The following is a 21,780-nucleotide window of genomic DNA, read 5'->3' on the forward strand; positions in this document are numbered from 1 at the left end:
GGGGCAGGGGCAGGGGCAGGTCCAGGTTCTGGTCCAGGTACTGGTTCTGGCCGTGGTCTGGGTCGTCCACATCCTCTTCTTCCAACATGACCTCTTGCTCCTCTGACATCCATTCTGAACAGCTAATTCTGCTTCCCAGCAGGTTTTATAGTGTGCAGTTCATTGGTAAAAGTGTTTTCAGTTTTGACCTGTTGTATCTTAATTGTGACAGCAGTGTTGGAACAGTGTCCCAATTCTGCTTCTTAGTGTTCATGTTTTGAAAAATGTGTGCTGTGAGTGAAAAAGTGTGTTCAAATGAGCAAAAAACATGTTCAGTCTTTTGCAAAAAGAGTGCAAGAGTTTTGGAAACTATGTGCAAAATTTGGACAGCAAAGTCCTGTTTTTGAGAAATGTGTGCAGTCAGTTGGTGGCTGAGTGCAGTGAATGGAATTTAGTGTCTTATCAATTAAGAAAAACTGTAAAATTGTATTACAAAAAGAGCCAAAAGTTCTGTGTCTTTATCAAGTAGTCATGTTGGTTTAGAAAGTGGTCAAATTCAAAAACATGTGGGGTAATTTGTTACAGTGTGTACCAATGGTCCAATTGGTACACAATAAAGCCAAAAACAATATTTTTTTCTTCTTAAAGGTAATAAAGTCAATAGCAAACTAATTTTGTCCATTTTAAATAAACTTTGCAATCTCTCGCTCACTCTCCCGTGATTTAAAACAAAATAAATGAGAAAGAAGAACAGAAGACGACCACATTGTTTGTTTACTGACATGTTTTATTTTATGAGAAAAAAATGAAATGATAACATTGGCTGAATGGTATTAAAATTGTATTACAAAAAGAGCAAAAAGTTCCGTGTCTTTATCAAGTAGTCATGTTGGTTTAGAAAGTGGTCAAATTCAAAAACATGTGGGGTAATTTGTTACAGTGTGTACCAATGGTCCAAAATATCAGCAAAATACACTTTAAATTAACTGATTTATTTTTTCCTTCATGATCCTTCAGTCATAAAAATTCCCCCAAAATGCTCCCTTTTGTTTAAAATTTTGATCTACTACTGAATAATAAAAATAATACTAATAAATTACAGTGCAATGTATAAGAAATACCTGCAGGGCTTTTTCTGCCCGTCACACTCGACTCTTCGCTCTTCGCCAGCTCCCACAAACACTCGCCTCGGAGTTTGGTGGACGTTTTTGGCACAATCGAAACTTCCAGTGAGGATTTGGTCAAGTCGAAAAACCTTCGGCTCGCACAAAACGACACTTTACTGCCGCTCGGTTTGTGAATTTGCCTTCGTTTTTAAAAATTTTTATTTACCATCACTCCGGGGGCCAAACTTGAATATATTACAATAATTCTGATTATTTCAACATAAATAATGTTGCTGCTGGACTCAAAAACCCACCAGCAACGGCTCACTTCATGACCACCCCCAGATTAGTTTTAATTTACATAAATGGGGGAGAGCTTCAGCCAGAGTCCAGATGTCGATTCCATGGAAATCAATCAATTCCTCCCAAATGACCTCCTCACAATCAGCTGACTTTCTCTGTACAATAACTTTAGTGGCTTTAACCCTCATGTCGTCCTGCGGGTCAAAATTGACCCGTTTTAAAGTTTGAAGATGTGGAAAAAATATATTTTCACAGTGAAACATCTGATGTCCACATTTTCAACATTTTTGGGAAATTTTTGAAAATTTTTGTGGAAAAAAATGTTGAAAATGTTTCTTAAGAAAATTCACAAAAAAATCAACCAAAATCCAGCGAATTTCTCTGGATTTTGGTTGATTTTTATGTGAATGTTTCTTAAAGAAAATATTAGAAGTTTTCCTGATATATATATGTAATCACTTTAGATATTTTTAGGATTTTTATGAAAGATTTTTACTCATTTTTAAAAAAATATTTATAAGAATTTTCTTGCCAAATTTGGGGGATTTTTTAAAAATAAAAATTTCAAGGGAAACTTTTAAGGAATTATTGGAATTTTCTTCCTGAAGATTTTTTCAAATTTTCATAAATTTGGGTAATTTTTTTCTGAATTTTTGGAAACAATATTTTTTGGTGCCCGTAAATGAGGACAACAGGAGGGTTAGAGTCACTGCAGATGATAAATCGGCTGATTCTGAGGAGGTCTGGTGGGATATTTTTCTCAGATTTGGTTGATTTTTCCATGGATCGAGCCGTTAACACTAAACCTCTGCAGCCCTGTCAGTCAGGCCGCTTCACTGCTGTTTGCAAACACTGCTTCTGTTATTGCGCTCCCTGATCAACTAACAGACACCAAACATTTACAGCTAAATCCTCCACAGCTTGATTTAAATTTGCACTAAAGTGGTCCTGCTCTGACCGACGTCGGTCACTTTACTAACTTCTTTAACGTACGGAAACACAGAGGCGACCTCGACTGGAAGAATCGGCCCAATCTGTACAGAAACAAGACGTTCTAAAAAGGTTCTTCGTTTCATCTCAGGTAGTTTTAGTCAGTTCTGGGTCGTAATCAGAGGTGAGCAACATGAATGAGACTCTTCAGCTTTGGAAATAATTATTAGACCACTGTGAGCTCACTTTTCTGCCTTTTTCTTGGTAGTTATTAGTGAAAAAAACGGCAAGTTTCCTATTTAACCCTCGTGTCGTCCTGCGGGTCAAAACTGACCCGTTTTAAAATTTGAAATGTGGGAAAAAAATCTATTTTCACAGTGAAAATTCTGGTGTTCACATTTTCAATGTTTTTGGGAAATCTTTGAACATTTTTTGGTGGAAAAAAAGAAATGTTAAAAAAATGTTTAAGAACATTGACAAAAAAAAATCAAATCAACCAAAATCCAGTGAATTTCACTGGATTTTGGTTGATTTTTTTGTGAATGTTCTTAAATAAAATATTAGAAGTTTTACTGATATATATGGAATCACTTTAGATATTTTTAGGTTTTTTTGGAAGATTTTTACTCATTTTTTGAAAATATTTACAAGAATTTTCTTGCCAAATTTGGGGGATTTTTTTTTAAAAATTAAACTTTTAAGGGAAACTTTTAAGGAATTATTGGAATTTTCTTCCTGAAGTTTTTGCAAATTTTCAGAAATGTTTTTGCTGAATTTTTGGATTTCTTTCAGACAAGGAATGCCTGTAAATGAAGACAACAGGAGGGTTAACTCTAATGGTGCACAGGAGAGTAAACTTTAAACTTGGAGAAATTGGACGCCATTTCTTGCTAATTGATGAGAAACAAAAATCCAAATGACAGAACCTCTACCTCCTCATGTTGCTCACCCCCAGATGTAGCCACTCCTCCACATCTGCTTGTGGTTCGACACATCTGGACCTCTCAGTACCGTGTCGGACTTTAGGGACGAGTCGCACCGAATCCGGATCCAGGTCTTTGTGGATTTTTAACTGCAAACTTCAACCCTCCTTTCAGATTTTTATTCACTTCTGTCGCCGTTTAACAAAATAAAAACATCAGCAAACTCTGAATAAGGTCGTCTCACAGTCGAACAGGAAGGACGGCGACGCTTCGTCCCGCTGCCTACAGTACAGATGTGTAACGACTACAGTAAACTGAGCGCGAGCCAGCATTCAGATTCGGAGGAAGAGAATCCAGATGTTGCGTAAAAGCGACTCTCCCTGGTCCCTGGAAACATCTGCAGACTGTCGCTGACTCACACACAGCAGAGAAACGACAACACATCTGGAATACAAACAGTGCTCTCACAGGAAAAACAAAACAAAACAGCAGCAATTCCAAAAAAATAAAACCTCAACTACGACAATAATAGTAAAATTAATAGTTTTAGCTCCTTCCTCCCTTAGCGTCAGGATCGCGGAAGACAAAAATGATAAAAATCCTACGGACAGACGACATCTGCAGCCTGCTCCAGCGGCACAAGCCTGCTGTTCATCCAAACAAGAGCTTGAATTTGATCGAAGAGGTGGAAATCAAGTGAATATCCCTTATTTTGAAACGGAAGCAGCAGCTGTTTCCACGAACACAAAGTAAACCAGCAGGAAACGAGCGAAAGAATTCCCTTTAAAGTGTAATTTAATGTTCAGAACACACAAATACACTGCCCATCCAAAAAAAAAAAAGCAAGGTAAGAGCCTTCCATTGGATAATTACTTCTTTAAGCCCAGCTGATGCAGTGAAGAGCTTCAATTGACCCGGTTTAAAGTTTGAAAATGTGGGGGGAAAAAAAAAATTCACAGTGAAATTTCTGATGTCCACATTTTCAACATTTTTAACATTTTGGGGAAATTTTTCAACATTTTCTAGTGGGGAAAAAAGAAAGATTTCTAAAGAACATACACAAAAAAAAAATCCAGCGAATTTCACTGGATTTTGGTTGATTTTTATGTGAATGTTCTCAAAGAAAATATTAGAAGTTTTCCTGATATATATGGAATCACTTTAGATATTTTTAGGATTTTTTTGGGAAGATTTTTACTCATTTTTTGAAAATATTTACAAGAATTTTCTTGCCAAATTTGGGGGATTTTTTTTATTATTTGAATTTTCTTCCTGAAGGTTTTGTAAATGTTCAGAAAATTGGGGAATTTTTTTGGCAGAATTTTTTGATTTTTTGTTCTGCTTGAGGTTTTTTCCCTGTTAAAAGGGTGTTTTCCTGCCACTGTCTCCTTAGGGCTGTGCTGGGGGTTCAGGCATATGGGTTCTGTAAAGCGTCTCGAGACAATTTGACTGTAATTGGCGCTATATAAATAAAATTGAATTGAATTGAATTAGACAAGAAAACAATATTTTTTGGTGCCCGTCAATGAGGACAACAGGAGGGTTAAATGTTGGAAGACACATCCTGTGGTCAAGGAAAGGATGTTAATCTGTCTCAGAAGGGTCAAATTATTGGCCTGCATCAAGCAAAGAAAACAGCTAAGGAGATTTCTGAAACTACTAAAATCAGGTTAAGTACCGTCCATCCATCCTTTGTCTTCCTCTTATCCGGGGTCGGGTTATGGAGGCAGCAGATGAAGCAAGTCATTTCAGACATCCCTCCCTCCAGCAACACTTTCCAGCTCTTCCTGGTGGATCCCGAGGCGTTCTCAGGCCAGATGAGATATATAATCCCTCCAGCAGGTTCTGTGTCTGCCCCGGGATCTCCTCCCAGGTGGACATGTTCGGAAAACCTCCAGAGGAAGTCTCCCTGGAGGATCTGAATCATAGGTCCAAACCACCTCAACTGGTTCCTTTAGAGGTGAAGGAGCAGCGGCTCTACTCCGAACTTCCTCCAGATGTCTGAGCTTCTCCCCCATCTCTAAGGCTGAGCCCAGCCACCCTACAGAGGAAGCTCATTTCAACTGCTTGTATCCACCATCTTGTACTTTCGGTCACTACCCAGAGCTCATGACCATAGGTGAGGGTCGGGACGTAGATGGATGGTAAATCAAGCCTCTTCACCACGACGTTTCGATACAACGCCCTCATTACTGCTGATGCACAGTCCAACGCATTATTAAAACCTGAAGGACAGTCCATCATTTTCAGGAACAAACTCTTAGATGATCGTAGGAAACCAACAGTAGAACTCACGGCTGTTTGATAGCGAAAGTAAGAACATTTCCACAAGGATTGGGACTAAACAGCTGTAGCTCAAAGAAAACCACTGATCAGTGAAGCTAATCAGGACAAAAAAGGCTCCAGTTTGCTGGTAGCATAAAGATTGGACTCAATGGAAGAAGGTCATGTGGTCTGATGAGTCCAGATTTACCCTGTTCCAGAGTGATGGGGGCATCAGGGTAAGAAGAGAGACGGATGAAGTGATGCCCTCATCATGGCTAGTGGGGGTTAGAGTTATGATCTGGGGTTGGTCAGGTTCAGCAACGTTATGTTCCCAAAGAATGAGGTCAGCTGACTCCCTGAAGATACTGAAGGACCAGGTCTTTCCATCAATGGAGCTTTTCTTCATGTTCCAAGATGACGATGCCAAGATTCATGGGGTCACATTGAGAATGAGTGGATCAGGGAGCAGGAGATGGATTGTCCTCTACAGATTCCAGACCTCAGCCCCATTGAGGATCTTTAGGATGAAGTCTTTGTCCGACATTGTCAGTAGAAGATCTTGGTAGGAAATGAATCCAATGCTGTGACTTTGCAGAAGGTTCCTGAAACGATGCCACGGCGAATGAGTGTCGTCCTCAGAGCTAAAAGTCGGTCCAATTAAATTTTCGTGTGTGACTTTTTCTTTTTTTTTTTTGGACGGACAGTGTATCTTCCCTCACAACCCAATTTCGAACGAATCCCGCACCAATTTCCTCGCGTTCGCCGCTGCTCGGAAAACTTTCAGCATGAGTTTTAATAAAGATGATTACATAGCTAGAGGATTTCATAGCATAATTTCCTGAATCATTCCGACGTCATGCATTCCTGAATACCATAATGTGTGCATACATAATGTTTTTTTCTATTAATCATACAGATTTTTTAGTCTGTTTTTTAAATCTTTACACTCTGGGGCTATTTCACCACCGAGGAGAATCAAATCATGGAGCGTTTAAAAAAATAAAACAACAAAACCCGGTCAATCAATTCAAAGCTATTTGCTGTCATTAAACCAGCAATCAGCTTGTACGCCTTCATGTGCAGCGACAGACGCTTAGCAACACAAAAAAAACCAAAAAACATAAAATAACTCCGTACAGGAATGCCAAAGAGGAGATTCCCAATGCCTGTTTGATCATCGGTACAAAGAGACAAACTGAGAGTTGAAATGTCGTGAAACTAACTTTTTTTTGTCTGTTTTTTTAAAATCTTTTAAGTCTCGGCTACATCCGTGTTTTCTCCACACACACACTAACACACTCTCACACACACCTGCTTTTCTATTCAGACTAATGGATGCAGCTGTGCAGACGCCACCACTGCAGTGAAATCAATACATGTGGCGAAGCAGCCAGGAAGGCCTCCCCTCCACACGGACTTACGGACGGAGTTTTTGAGCATGTTGCTTGCTGATCGGGCCCCTACACATCTCCTGAACCGCTTTCCTTCCTGACGCTTCTTCTGCACGCAGCCCGACTGGCTTGTTTTTCTACTGAATCTATTGAACGTGAAGTTAAACGACGGTAAGACAGCTGAGAGAACATTCACAGTGCTCTAAGGAGAAAACAAAACCGACAGCGATGAAATGAAAATGTTTTAAAACCAAAAGAAGAAAAACTCATCGCACCCTAAGTTGTTTTTTTGTTTGTTTTTTCTTTTTTCTTCCACCTTCCTTTCTGTTTCTGTTTTGACGCTCGTCCCCTCCGGCTGAGAGGCTTTTTTCCGGCGTCTCGTCGTCGTTTCCTGGAGCCAGGCGGTGGCGCCGGAGAGCCGGTTATAGATGCTTCTCCTTGGCGACGCCGTTCTGCACGTGCTTCCTGCAGAGAAACAGCAAGAAAATCAGGAAATGTTTGGGTCATCCAGAGAAAATTTAATCTCATAATTAGCTATAAATCTGTGTGAATTTATAGTTTTATTCTCATTTTCAAAAGCAGGACAAATTTTTACAGTTTCATAAAAAATATGAACCCATTTCCTAGGTTTATATTTAAAAAAATCTATGTTTTGACCATCTAGTGTAAATTTTGACATTTTTAGTCTCAACAAATCATATTTTGAAACATAACTGAATGCATATTTTTAATTATTATATAACATTTTTCATCTCTTTTAGAAAATACTACAAATATTTAACCATTCTGATTAAATTCGAACAAAAATACAAATTTTAAAGGTCTGTTGTCTAGATTTTGGGGAAAAAAACAACAGCTGGTCTCATAATTTTCTATAAATCTGAACAAATTTCTCAGGTTTATATGAAAAATTTAAAAAAAAATCAAGAAATGCTTTGGCCATCTTGTGTACATTTTGACATTTTTAGTTTCAATAAATCATATTTTTAAGCAAAATTTATCATATATTTTTAATTATTGCAAGACTTTTTAAATGTGTTTTCGAAAATAATCCTATTTTTTAACCACTATGATAAAATTCTAGTAAAAATACCAATTTTAAAGGTCTGTTGTGTAAATTTTGAGAAAGAAAACAGGTGTTCTAATAATTAATTCCAAAAGTTGTATGAATTAATACAGTTTCTTACTGAATATGAACCTGTTTCCCAAAAATTCAAGTGTTCATGTTTTGGCCATTTAGTGTGAATTTATACATTTTTAGTTCCATTAAATCATATTTTCAAACATAATTTATTGCATATTTTGAATTATTCTCAGATTTTTTGGTGTTGTATCTCCTCTCAGATGTGCGTCGCTTTGGATAAACGCTAAATGAAATTGTAGATATTGTCGGCGTGAGGCGACGGAGGCTATCGGAGGCGCTCAAGGCCGAACAGATAAACACAATCATCCACACCTCCAGAGTTTATTACCGAGCCACGGTCCAGTGGTCAAACTGCAGCGCTGAGTTGGACGCACATGGCAGGAAGTCAGATAAAAACAGACCAAGAACAAACGGATGAACTTTGGTTTTAGTCAACGAAGCGTTTTCCCGACTGACAAAAAAAAAAAGACTCGACACTTGATGACGCAATTATTTAACCACCATGAGGACATTACAGCAAAAATGCCAGTTTTAAAGGTCTGTTGATTAAAAAAACAACAGCTTGTCTTGTTGTTGAACCTGCTTATCAGGCTTATATTAAAAAAAATCTAATAAAATCAAGAAATGTTTTGGCCATGTGGTGTAAATTATAAATCAGTCAGTTATTTGGTAAAATGTCAAAAAAAATTGTTCAAAAATGTGTTCTCCAAAGCGCAAGATGACAAACATTTTGTCCACCACCCAAAAGTATTCAGTTTACTGTCATAGAAGATGAAAGAAAATAGAAAATATCCAAATATAAGAAGCTGGAATCAGAAAATTTAGATTTTTTCTTTTAAAAATTACTTAAATCACTAAATTCGTTAGTGACTAATTTAATATTTTACAACTAGACTTGTTTTGACTTATCATAAATAATAGAAATAAATGCTTTTTGGGTCATATTCTAACATGAATTATACATTTAGGTGGCAGTACAGTCAACAAATGGGATCATAATTAATATTATACATTAAAGTTTTCCATTCCAGTTATTAATAAAATGAAAAAGAAAGCCTGCATTAAAACACCATTAAGAATAAAAATACATAAATATAGATAAAGGTATGAAGATGTATGGGAATAGGAATAAAACTAGATAAGCAAAGTGGCCACATGGACCCAATCTGCAGCAAACGAAGGCCTGTTAGTAGATCTGAGTAATAAAAGCAGCAAATTATTCAGAGTGAAGCAGCGATTGTTCAGACTGATTAATTATCAGTGAAATGTGCAGAACTGATTGTTCCTGAAGGTTCCTTCAGACATGAACGACTAGAGAAGCACATTCTTGTGAAGAGAAGGGATTAAAATGGTAAAAACTCTATTTTACTTTTTAATTATTCCTAAAATAATGTAGCATTATAGCTTTATTCAAACAGACCAGGTTGTGCTAAAAATATACAACAAATGCTTCACTTATTACTATACATATACAAAGGACAGTCTTATTTATAATTCGTCTTTCACATCATGATGCTGCCACCACCATGCTGCACATCATGATGCTGCCACCACCATGCCTCAAGTCATGATGCTGCCACCACCATGCTTCAAGTCATGATGCTGCCACCACCATGCTTCAAGTCATGATGCTGCCACCACCGTGCTTCAGGCAATGATGCTGCCACCACCATGCTTCAAGTCATGATGCTGCCACCACCGTGCTTCAAGTCATGATGCTGCCACCACCATACATGGAGATGGGCTCTCAAATGTGATTGGATAATAGATGTGTGATGAAATTCAAATGAGTTAAAGTGGTAATGCTCAGTATTGAACCATCAGGATGTTGAATTCTAACAATTCTGGCTGATAATTGGTGTCATTTTGGTGATTTATTTTAAAAACTGAATGCGTTTCAATGGGCTTAAGGTTCCGAGGGTTCAAGTGGACATCATTTTCCTTCCAAACTGGTTGCAACTTAAAGATAATTCTACATTTCTAATAAAAATCTGCCAGCAGCTGACTGGTTTTAGTTGTAGTTTGTGTCTGAAGGAGCTGCTCACCCCTGGGCAGAGTTGTGATGTCCAGCATCGTCCTCGTTGTTCGCTGCCAGAGGTTTCCTGTTGCCTGCTGCCCTGCTGCTGTCCTCGTCCTCGTACTCCCGGACATCGTTCACCTCCTTCATCTTCAGCACCTTCACCACAAAAACCACGATAAACTGCCAAGAAATAAAAATGAGAAAGAGGTCAGATTCTGTTGCTGATGAAACACCGTGTGAAAACCTAAAACTGTGATTCTGTTCCTCACCAAGAACCAGTAGATGTTCATGAGCAGCAGAGCGAAAAGCAGAGTGTTGAAGAAGAAGTAGAAGGGGATGTTGGGGACGGACTGGAAGCTGGACACACAGGTGGCATACAGAACTTTGAGGGGGAACCAGTAGAGACGGAACCAGAACCTGAAACAGACAGGAAAATATTAAACACCAGCAGTAGAAATATTACATACAGTGATGATAAAGTTGAACGTTTTCCTCATTTGTTGCTTTTTAACGTTGAATCAAAGTCAATTTATTTGGCTTCTTTTGACAAGAATTTATATAAAAACACTCATGTCAAAGTGTTGTCTTGATTGAAAAAAAATCTTCTCCAAGTCTCACATCAGGTTGTCCTCCAGGACTTCTCTAGACTTTGCTGCCACCACCATGCTTCACATCATGATGCTGCCACCACCATGCTTCACATCATGATGCTTCCACCACCATGCTTCATATCATGATTCTGCCACCACCATGCTTCATATCATGATGCTGCCACCACCATGCTTCACGTCATGATGCTGCCACCACCATGCTTCATATCATGATGCTGCCACCACCATGCTTCACGTCATGATGCTGCCACCACCATGCTTCACGTCATGATGCTGCCACCACCATGCTTCACATCATGATGCTGCCACCACCATGCTTCTTATCATGATGCTGCCACCACCATGCTTCATATCATGATGCTGCCACCACCATGCTTCACATCATGATGCTGCCACCACCATGCTTCATGTCATGATGCTGCCACCACCGTGCTTCACATCATGATGCTGCCACCACCATGCTTCTTATCATGATGCTGCCACCACCATGCTTCTTATCATGATGCTGCCACCACCATGCTTCATAGTGAGGATGATGTTTGTGTTTGGTGCAGGTTAAACATATCATCTAGTCTGATGGACAAAAAGTTCCATTTTGTTCTCCTCAGACCAAAGAACCTTCTTCCCGTTGACTTCAGAGTCTCCACATGTCTTCTGGTGAACTCTAGTCCAGATTTAATTGGAGTTTTTCCCAACAAAGTCTTTGTCTTTGTCTCCCATAAAGCTTTGACTGGTGAAGAACAGACAACAGTTGTTGGATGAACAGTCTCTCCCATCTCAGCTGCTGAAGCTGGAACTCCTCCAGCGGAGTCATAGGAGTCTTGGTGGCCTCCCTCACTAGTCTCAGGTCTTGAGGACGTCCTGCTCTAGTCAGATTTATTCATGTTCCATATTTCTTCATCTCTTAATGATGGATTTAACTGGACTCCAAGAGATATTCAGTAACTTGGAAATGTTCTTGTATCGTCCTGACTGATGCTTTTCAACAACCTTTTCTCAGAGTTTCTTGGAGTGTTTTTTAGTCTTCATGGTGGACTTCTATCCAGGAGAACTGATCCACCAGAGACTGGACCTTCCAGATCCAGGAGTCTTTATACCACAATCACTGAGACACATTCACCGACCTAAGATGATCTTTATTTTACTAACTGTGGGACTTAATAATAATTATATATTTAATAAACTGACATTACTTTGTAGAAATCAGTTGTCACATTGACATGAAACAGTCTTTTTTTTGGTAAATTCTTATCAAAAAAGACGAATTTAAACAAGAAAACTTGCCAAGGGGTCATCATACATGTCTGTTTATCTGCAGCATCTTCATGGGTGAATAAGAGACAAACGTAAAAATGATGAATGTGTCGTTTGTTGAAGCTCACCAGGTGATGCTGAAGCAGACGGAGCCGGTGTTGGACAGGATGTCGTTCAGCAGGTAATAACCTCCTCCTCTGGACTTCAGGTAGACATTGAGCTTAGTGAACTCCAGCTGGATGTCGCTGATGTCGTGGAGGAACAACACCAGGATCCCTACGTTGTGGTATCTGAGGGAAGAAGACACTCACTGAAAGGAACGTTTCTACTCATTTCTAGTTATCAAACCAGCAAAAAACTCTAAAACCTTTCTAAGAAATATATGTAATTGTAAATAAGGTTATGTGCCATCAGTAACTGAGGAAAAAAACAGGTCAAATGTGATGCTGTCAATCTTTTTTTTTAGTTACTGTGCATTTTGTTTTTATTTAATTAAAGGAAAGTTACTGCATTTGCAACTTTTGGCTTCATCTGATTACGTTTTGCTGAGCTGTGACAAACGCAACTCCCGTCTTCTGTTTTGCAGCAATGAAGCTGAAAAGCTGATGTTCGGTGCGAATATTCAACCAACACAGTAAGTTTCTGTTCTGCATTTTTTAAAGAACAATAATCCAGGAAGCTACATTTAATGTTGCTGCGTTTGCAAAATTTATCACACAAGCTGTGTTCTAGTTGAGCTGTGTTGTTGTGATTATCAAAAAGGGTCAATTTACTTAAAAATCAATCAGTTCCTCCCATCTGACCTCCTCAGAATCAGTTGATTTTTTATCTACAGTAACTTTAAAATGCATTTCATGAAGCGATGCAGAGCTTTACTTTCATACAATGAATATTTTTAGAGCTACAGGCCCTTGAAGTACATAGATGTGGGTTGAAATTTCATCTTTTTAGTCTAGTTTTTCATAATTTCTGAGTCATAGTAGCAAAACAGATGACATGAAACTTTCAAGGGAAAAACACATTTGTTAAAAACTGTTCTGTTAAAAACTGTTCTGTTAAAAATTCGCTGGATTTTGGTTGATTTTTTTGTAAATGTTCTTAAAGTAACATTTTTTTGGACATTTTTTTTCCCACCAAAAAATGCAAAAAAAATCCCCCAAAAATGTTGAAAATGTGGACATCAGAAGTTTCACTGTGAAAATATATTTTTTCCACATTTTGAAACTTTTTTCGATTTGACCCGCAGGACGACACCAGGGTGAAAAACTGCAACCCCATCAGTTTCACATCCACTCCAAGTGTCACAATCTAAATTCTAAATCTTGTTTTTGTTTTTTTTTCCTATAACCAACTTTGAGCTAAACTGTCCCAAACACATGTAAAACAATCAAAACGTCACACTAAACAAGAAAAAACAGACACAAAACAACACAAATGAGACATGAAACAAGAAAAACAAGAAAAAGATGTCCCTTAATAAGACAAACGAGGCAAAAAACAGGAAAACAGAGACGCAAAATGACAAAAAGAACAAACAAAATGACCACAACGAGAAAAAAAACTGTCCCAAAGATACACAAAACAACACAAAACTGACGCAAAGTGACAGAATGGGGACAAAAATGACAAAGATGAGCACAAAGATGACACAAAAAAACAAATCTAAATCTCATTTTTGGTCTATACCAATTTTGATCATCAATATTATGGGATGTATCATAGTTTTATGTCGCAAAGAGACTAAACTGTCCCAAAGACATCAAAATGTTACACTAAACAAGAAAAATGAAGCATAAAACAAGAAAAAAAGACACAAAATGTCACTAAATGAGAAAAACGAGGCACAAAACAGGAAAAGAGCGACGCTGAATGACAAAAACAACAAACAAATGACCACAATGAGAAAAAAACTGTCCCAAAGACACACAACAAGAGGGACAAAGATGAGCACAAAACAACAAAACTAGACACAAAAAATGAAATCTAAATTCTGTTTTTGGTTTATTACCAACTCTGAGCATCAATATTATGGGATGTATCGTAGTTTAAACAGTAAAACTGCAACAGTTTAATGACATGGAGTCCTAGAAACAATCATTGGTTCTCTGGATGTGTTTGTTTTCTGATAATTCACCAGAGAAAACTTTAAAAAGTGCATTCTGGGTAAACTTTAAGGTTGGTTTGGTGTTTCTTTGTGGTTGTTTTGTGTCTATTTGTGTTGGTTTTATGTATTTCTGACCAGGACCACCACAGTGAATGCATAGTCCTGACAGTGAAGCACGGAGGTGGTGGTATGATGATATGTGGCTGGAAAAAACCTGAAAAAGTGCATTCTGGGTAAACCTTAAGGGTGGTTTTGTGTCTTTTTGTGGTAGTTTTGTGTATTTTTGTGGCTATTTTGTGTCTATTTCTGCCTGTTTCATGCCTTTTCTGACTTTTAGTACCACAGTGGATGCATATGGGGCTGGAAAAAACCTGAAAAAGTGCATTCTGGGTAAACTTTCAAGGCTCATATCAGCATGTGTGATAGGTGGTTGGTCAGAACAAATTCTAGACAATTGAAGGATCATTTTCTTGTAGCCATGATAGCTTCGGTGTCGAAACTATTTTCTAATTTGGTTTGAACTCAAATGTGACTTTAATACCTGGAAATGTTCATGTGTCTGTCTGCGGTACTGATGAAGTTATGAGGCTCGTAAATGGTACTTCAAGGGCTTTAACTCAAGTCAAACTTTGCATGGTTTCATTAAATAAACCACAGTTACTGTACAGGAATTTTTTCCAGATTTAGTTGACTTTATACAGAACAACTCACCAGTTTTTTAATCCTCGTGTCGTCCTGTGGGCCATATTGACCCGTTTTAAAGTTTGAAAGTGGGGAAAAAAATATTTTCACAGTGAAACTTCTGATGTCCACATTTTCAACATTTCTGGGAAATCTTTGAACATTTTTTGGTGGGAAAAAAAATTTTAAAAATGTTTTTTTTAAGAACATTCACATAAAAATCAACCAAAATTCAGCAAAAAAAAAATTCCTTAAATTTGTAAAAATTTGCAAAATCTTCAGGAAGAAAATTCCAAAAATTCCTTAAAAGTTTTCCTTAAAAGTTTTATATTTGAAAAAACAAACAAATTTTGCAAGAAATAAAAATTTAACAAATTTTAAAAAATAAAAATTGGAAATATTTTCAAAAAAATGAATAAAAATCTTCCAAAAAATCCTAACAATATCTAAAGTGATTACATATATATCAGTTAAACTTTTAATATTTTCTTTAAGAACATTCACATAAAAATCAACCAAAATCCAGGGAATTTCGCTGGATTTTGGTTGATTTTTTTGTGAATATTTTTGAAGAAGCATTTTTTTGAATGTTTCTTTTTTGCACCAAAAAAATGTTCAAAAATTTCCCAAAAATGTTGAAAATGTGGAAGTTTTCACTGTGAAAATATTTTTTTTCTACATTTTCAAACTTAAAAACGGGTCTATTTTGATCCACAGGACGACACGAGGGTTAAGAAAATCTTCAAAGTTTCACTGATATGTAATCACTTTTTAGGATTGTTTTTGGATTTTTACTTATTTTTTGAAAATATTTACAAGGATTTTCTTGCTTTTAAGGAATTATTGGAATTTTCTTCCTGAAAGTTTTGCAAATTTTCAGAAATTTGGGGAATTTTTTTTTTTCAGATTTTTGGGATTTTTTCAGACAAGGAAACAATATTTTCTGGTGCCCATAAATGACGACAACAGGAGGGTTAAATGCATATTTCTTCTCATGTGATGAAAAGGTTTTCTGAGTAAATACCTGAAGGCGTAGGAGAAGCTGATGAGCGCCAGCGTGATGATGTGATGAACCACCATCACTGCAGAGTCCTTCCTCCAGGCGTCCATGTAGATGGTGGCATAGATGGAGTGGCCATAGAAGCTGCCCTGGATCAGGTAGGCTATGGCGATGTCTGTAGGCACTGACATACCACTCTTCCAGTCTGAGGGGACACAGGAATCCCATTGAAATTATCTGCAAAACTCAGCTGTGCAATATTCATGTTTATACGTAGGAGAGAACATGTGCAACATCATTGTGTCTACTAGTGGAGGAATCTCTCCTTGTCCACATCCACATGAATCTGTGCAACATCTAATTGTCCACATGTAGCAGAATCTAAAAGTGTTAACCGTCCATTAACCCCCGTGCTGTCCTTGCCTTTATCCATTAAAAAAACGGTAAAAATGACATGAAAGTTACATTATTTCCATTTTAATAGGAGAATATGGAGGAATAACATGCATTTTTATCTGGATATCTGGGTTAAAGACAAAAGTATCTGGTCTGGGAGTGCGGAATTTTAATAGTTTGTTTCATTAATTAAATTATTTTTCCATTAATTAGACTTTCACCAAAACTGCTGCATGAAACTTGTGGCTAATTCTGGCTTATTATTTTGTCTATATTTGTTATAACAGTGGTTTATTTCACATTAACATGAAGCACAGATAAATGCAGTGACGTTCTGTCTATAGGTGGCAGTAACACGTCACATTTAAAGACAAGTCGTCCATGTTTGCAGTCAATCAATCCCAAACTGATCGGCTGAAGTTTTATCTGCATTTATTGGCTTCAGACTGCGACGCCTTAATGGATGCAAAACTGATCCAGGTGCAGATTTTAACAGAACTCAAATGCGTTCTTTATCCATTAAAAAAATGCTAAAAAGTGACATGAAAGTTGTCAGAAATCACAGAAAAACGGTCCCAAATGACTTCCAGATTGTCCACAATAATGGAAAAATGTTGAAAAATGTCCAAAATTACACAAAAATGATTAAAATTTCTCCAAAATGTCTTGAAATTTGTTGCATTTCTTGGCTTCAGACTGTGACACCAGGACGGATGCAAGAGACCCAGCCGCAGATCAAAAAAGAACTCAAATGTGTTTATTTATCCTTAAAAAGGGTGAAAATGACATGAAAGTTGTCCAAAATCACAGAAAAAATGTTCCGAAATGACTTACAGATTGTCCAAATAATGAAAAACTGTTGAAAAATGTTCAAAATTAACCAAAAACGCTCCAAAACTCCTCATATTTGTCCAAAATGTAATGGATGTAAAACTGATCCTGTTGCAGATCTTAACGGAACTCAAACGTGTTCATTTATCCTGAAAAAATGCTAAAAATCACATGAAAGTTGTTTTGTACAGATTGTCCAAAATAATGGAAACAGTTGACAGTGACATGAAAATGATCCAAAATTCCTCAAATTTGTTCAAAATGTCCTGAAATTTGTCTGCATTTTTAGTCTTTAGATTGTGACACCTGGACGGATGTAAAACTGACCCAGCTGCAGATCTTAACGGAACTCAAACGTGTTCATTTATCCTTTAAAAAATAGCTAAAAATTACATGAAAGTTGTCCAAAAGTTTTTTAAAAATTGTCCCGAATGACTTCCAGATTGTCCAAAATAATGGAAACAGTTGAAAGTGACATGAAAATGATCCAAAGTTCCTCAAATTTGTTCAAAATGTCTTGAAATTTGTTTGCATTTTTTGTCTTTAGATTGTGACACCTGGATGGATGTAAAACTGATCTGGCTGCAGATCAAAACAGAACTCAAACGTGTTTGTTTATCCTTTAAAAAATAGCTAAAAATTACATGAAAGCTGTCCAAAATTTTTTTAAAAAATTGTCCCGAATGACTTCCAGATTGTCCAAAATAATGGAAAACTGTTGAAAAATGTCAAAAATTACACAAAAATTGTGCAAAATTCCTTAAATTTGTCTAAAATGTCTTAAAATATGTCTTCATTTGTGACACCTGCACGGCTGCGAAACTGATGCGTTTTGGGTTTTAAAGGAAGTTTTTGATGCTGCAGATGATCGAGATGAGCTTTATGATCCAGATGTGAACCAGATGAGTAGAAATCTAGCATTATTTAAGTGAATTTAGAGCGTTGTGCAGCCTCTGAGACGTTTTTCATGCAGGTTTTTATTGTAATCGTGTCATTTTTCTGCTTTATTATTGGTTTTCTTGCTTGTAATTGAGTTTTTCCCACAGTAAAACAGAAGCATCATCTCTGTCACAGAGCTGGAAACCAGTTTGCCGACGGTTTTATTTGCTTCGGGTTCTCTGCTCGTCAGTGCAAACTCTGCCGGCGGAGGCTTTTGTTTGTTTTTGTCTCCGTTTTCCTGCTCGTGACCCGGAAATCTCTCTCAGCGCTTCGTCTTTAGGCTTTCTCAGTTCCTGAAACGCATCTCTAGAAAAGAGGAGGTCTGTTTGAGGAGCTACGAACGAACGCTCGGCTTTACTGGAGTTTATTTCTGCACCAGAGGCAGCAGGAATAAGACTCAAAAGATGTTCCTTCTTTTGTAGATTGTCGTCACATTCTGTCATGTTGCTGACTGAGTTTAACCCTCCTGTTGTCCTCATTTACAAGAACCACAAAATATTGTTTACTTGTCTGAAAAAATACAAAATTCTGCAAAAAAATCTTTGAAAATTTGCAAAATCTTCGGAAAATTCCAATAATTCCTTAAAAGTTTCCCTTAAAAGTTTTATTAAAAAAAAAAATCCCCCAAATTTGGCAAGAAAATTCTTGTAAATATTTCCAAAAAATTAGTAAAAATCTTCCACAAAATTCCTAAAAATATCATTACATATATATCAGTCAAACTTCGAATATTTTCTTTAAGAACATTCACAAAAAATCTACCAAAATCCAGCAAATTTCACTGGATTTTCTTAAGAAACTTTTAAAAAAAAAAATTTTTTCCACCAAAAAATGTTCAAAATTTTCCCAAAAATGTTGAAAATGTGTACATCAGAATTAAGGAAACTTTTAAGAAATTATTGGATTTTTCTTTCTGAGGATTTAGCAAATTTTCAGAAATTTGGGCAATTTTTTTTGCTGAAATTTTGATTTTTTCATACAAGGAAACAATATTTTGTGGTGCCTTTAAATGAGGACAACAGGAGAGTTAAAAGTTTCCATGAAAGTTTTATTTTAGTAAAATCCCCCAAATTTGGCAAGAAAATTCTTGTAAATATTTTCAAAAAATGAGTAAAAATCTTCCAAAAAAAATCCTAAAAATATCTAAAGTGATTCCATATATATCAGTAAAACTTCTGATATTTTCTTTAAGAACATTCACATAAAAATCAACCAAAATCCAGCGAAATTCGCTGGATTTTGGTTGATTTTTTTTGTGAATGTTCTTAAGAAACATTTTTTTTAACATTTCTTCATTACACCAAAAAAATTTTTAAAATTTCCAAAAAATGTTGAAATTGTGGACATCAGAAGTTTCACTCTGAAAATACTTTTTTTTCCACATTTTCAAACTTTAAAATGGGTCAATTTTGACATGCAGGACGACACGAGGGTTAATGAATTATTGGAATTTTCTTCCTGAAGGTTTTGCAAATTTTCTGAAATTTGAGGAATTTTTTGCTGAATTTTAGAATTTTTTTCAGAAAAGGAAACAATATTTTTTGGTGCCCGTAAGTGAGGACAACAGGAGGGTTAATGAAGGATATTTCTACATAAATACATCTAAATTAAACGCAGTAACTTTGTGGAGCTTCAGGATCAGGTTGAGCTCAAAAAGGAGGTTTCCTGAAGCGAACCAGACGAGCTGAAGCCGCCTCTCGTCTCTGAAACCTATCGGATGTTGGACGGAAACTTTCTCCTCCGAGGCCGGAGCGCAGTTTGTCTCTGGTGAGATGAGGTTACGTTGTAATGTTTATTGATCGGCCCTTCCGTCATTAAACATTGAGAGGAGGCCTGGATCACAACAGACGAGCTGCCAGAGGAACCGGAGCTGCCGGTTTCTGCTGCACTTTTTATTCTCCTCTTCAGGACTCAGAACCCGGCCTTGCTTCTGCCGCTCTGCTTTGATTTCTTCTGCTTCGTCCTCCCTCCCTCATACTGCTCTGCCTCTCCACGCTGCTCAGTTTGACGGCTATTAGAGGAGAAGTGGCGATTAAAGATGAACCTGGCGCTGTCGGCCAGACTTTGGAGGCTCCACTCAGCAGCCCAGACACCTCCAGGTCTGACGGAAGAGCTGCAGAAACTCTACATCCTACCAAGTCTATTTGTCTTAGTCTTAGTCAGAATGTCTCATCCCACTTGATTTAAGATAAATTCACTGAACCCTTCTGTTGTTTTCATTTATGGACACCAAAAAATATTGTTTCCTTGTCTGAAAAAAATCCAAAAATTCTGTCAAAAAATTCCCCAAATTTCAGACGATTTACAAAACCTTCAGAAAGAAAATTCCAATAATTCCTGAAAAGTTTCCTAAAAAATCCCACAAATTTGGCAAGAAAATTCTTGTAAATATTTTCAAAAAATGAGTAAAAAACTTCCAAAAAATCCTAAAAATATTTAAAGTGATTAAAAACTTTTTCCAGCGAAATTCGATGGATTTTGGTTGATTTTTTTGTGAATGTTCTTAAGAAACGTGTTTTTTGACATTTCTTTTTTTTTCCCCAAAAAAATGTTCAAAGATTTCCCACAAATGTTGAAAATGTGGACATCAGAAGTTTCACTGTGAAAATATTTTTTTTCCCACATTTTCAAACTTTAAAACATTTACAGGCACCAAAAATATTGTTTCTTTGTCTGAAAGAAATCCAAAAATTCTGCAAAAAATTCCACAAATTTCTGAATATTTGCAAAACTGTCAGGAAGAAAATTCCAATAATTCCTTTAAAGTTTTATTTTAACACAATCCCCCAAATTTGGCAAGAAAATTCTTGTAAATATTTTTTAAAAAATGAGTAAAAATCTTCCAAAAAAATCCTAAAAATATCTAAAGTGATTCCATATATATCAGTAAAACTTCTGATATTTTCCTTAAGAATATTCACATAAAAATCTACCAAAATCCAGTGAAATTCGCTGGATTTTGGTTGATTTTTTTGTGAATGTTCTTAAGAAACATTTTTAACATTTCTTTTTTCCACCAAAAAATGTTCAAAGATTTCCCAAAAATGTTGAAAATGTGGACATCAGAAGTTTCACTGTAGAAATATTTTTTTTCCACATTTTCAAACTTTAAAACGGGTCAGTTTTGACCTGCAGGACGACATGAGGGTTAACATAAATTCACTTAACAAGAGACATTTCAGCAGATGGAGGGACTTGTTTTAAGACAATTCATCTTAAATGTCTTGTTAAGTCAAACAATCTTGAAATGATCTTATTTTGAGTTGAATTTTACAATAAACAAGGTTCATTTTACTTTTCATACATTTTTCAAGCTGAGGTGTTATTAGTAGAAGCTACATAATCTTGATTTAAGAAATAAACTTCACTAGATTCAAGTAAATGCGTTTTATTGGAAAATCACCAGTTAGTTCATATTGTCCAGTTTGCTAATACGTTGCATGTAAATTCAAAAATAAATAGTTGATTTCAATACTAGACTTGTTTACATGGTGTAGAGTTATTTATAAATAAGGGAGTAAGAATCATGGTCATATTTACAACTAATGTATTTTCAACCAACTGTATACAGACGGATATCTGAAAATGCTGCTTCAAGGACAAGCTGGTCTGAAATCTGGAGTCATGTCACTGTTATACAATCTAAAATAAGTCAAATACATCTTAAATTTTGTACTCAGCATGAATGTTTAAAAAGTAAATGTCTACTTTTCAGTTAAAATCACCTGCTTGGCTTCCTCTAAAACACAACACCTCTAAATGTTGTCAAAACACGACTAAATATTAGGATTTCTAGTTAACTGGGAGAAGACATTATATCTCAAAATGCTTCAGTTAATCTTTGGAATCTTATTTCAAGTACAAGACGGTCTTAAATCTAGAGAAGTTCTGCTATAATACAAC

The 21,780-nt window shown here is 36.5% G+C and overlaps 1 protein-coding gene across 1 annotated transcript in view; it reads right to left on the reverse strand.

Moving 5' to 3' along the window:
- Positions 1-745: 745 nt before the first annotated feature.
- The window catches only part of cers1 (ceramide synthase 1), a 56,092-nt gene continuing 35,057 nt past the window's right edge, over positions 746-21,780 (reverse strand). The window contains exons 3-7 of the mRNA XM_055016317.1: positions 15,736-15,916; positions 12,055-12,216; positions 10,331-10,478; positions 10,087-10,241; positions 746-7,362 (exon numbers count right to left, since the gene is read on the reverse strand). Of these exons, the coding sequence (XP_054872292.1) occupies positions 7,320-7,362; positions 10,087-10,241; positions 10,331-10,478; positions 12,055-12,216; positions 15,736-15,916 (689 nt within the window). The 3' untranslated portion in view covers positions 746-7,319. The remainder of the gene's footprint in view (positions 7,363-10,086; positions 10,242-10,330; positions 10,479-12,054; positions 12,217-15,735; positions 15,917-21,780) is intronic.

This window comes from Amphiprion ocellaris, chromosome 2 (assembly GCF_022539595.1).
Source record: "Amphiprion ocellaris isolate individual 3 ecotype Okinawa chromosome 2, ASM2253959v1, whole genome shotgun sequence".
NCBI lineage: Eukaryota > Metazoa > Chordata > Actinopteri > Pomacentridae > Amphiprion > Amphiprion ocellaris.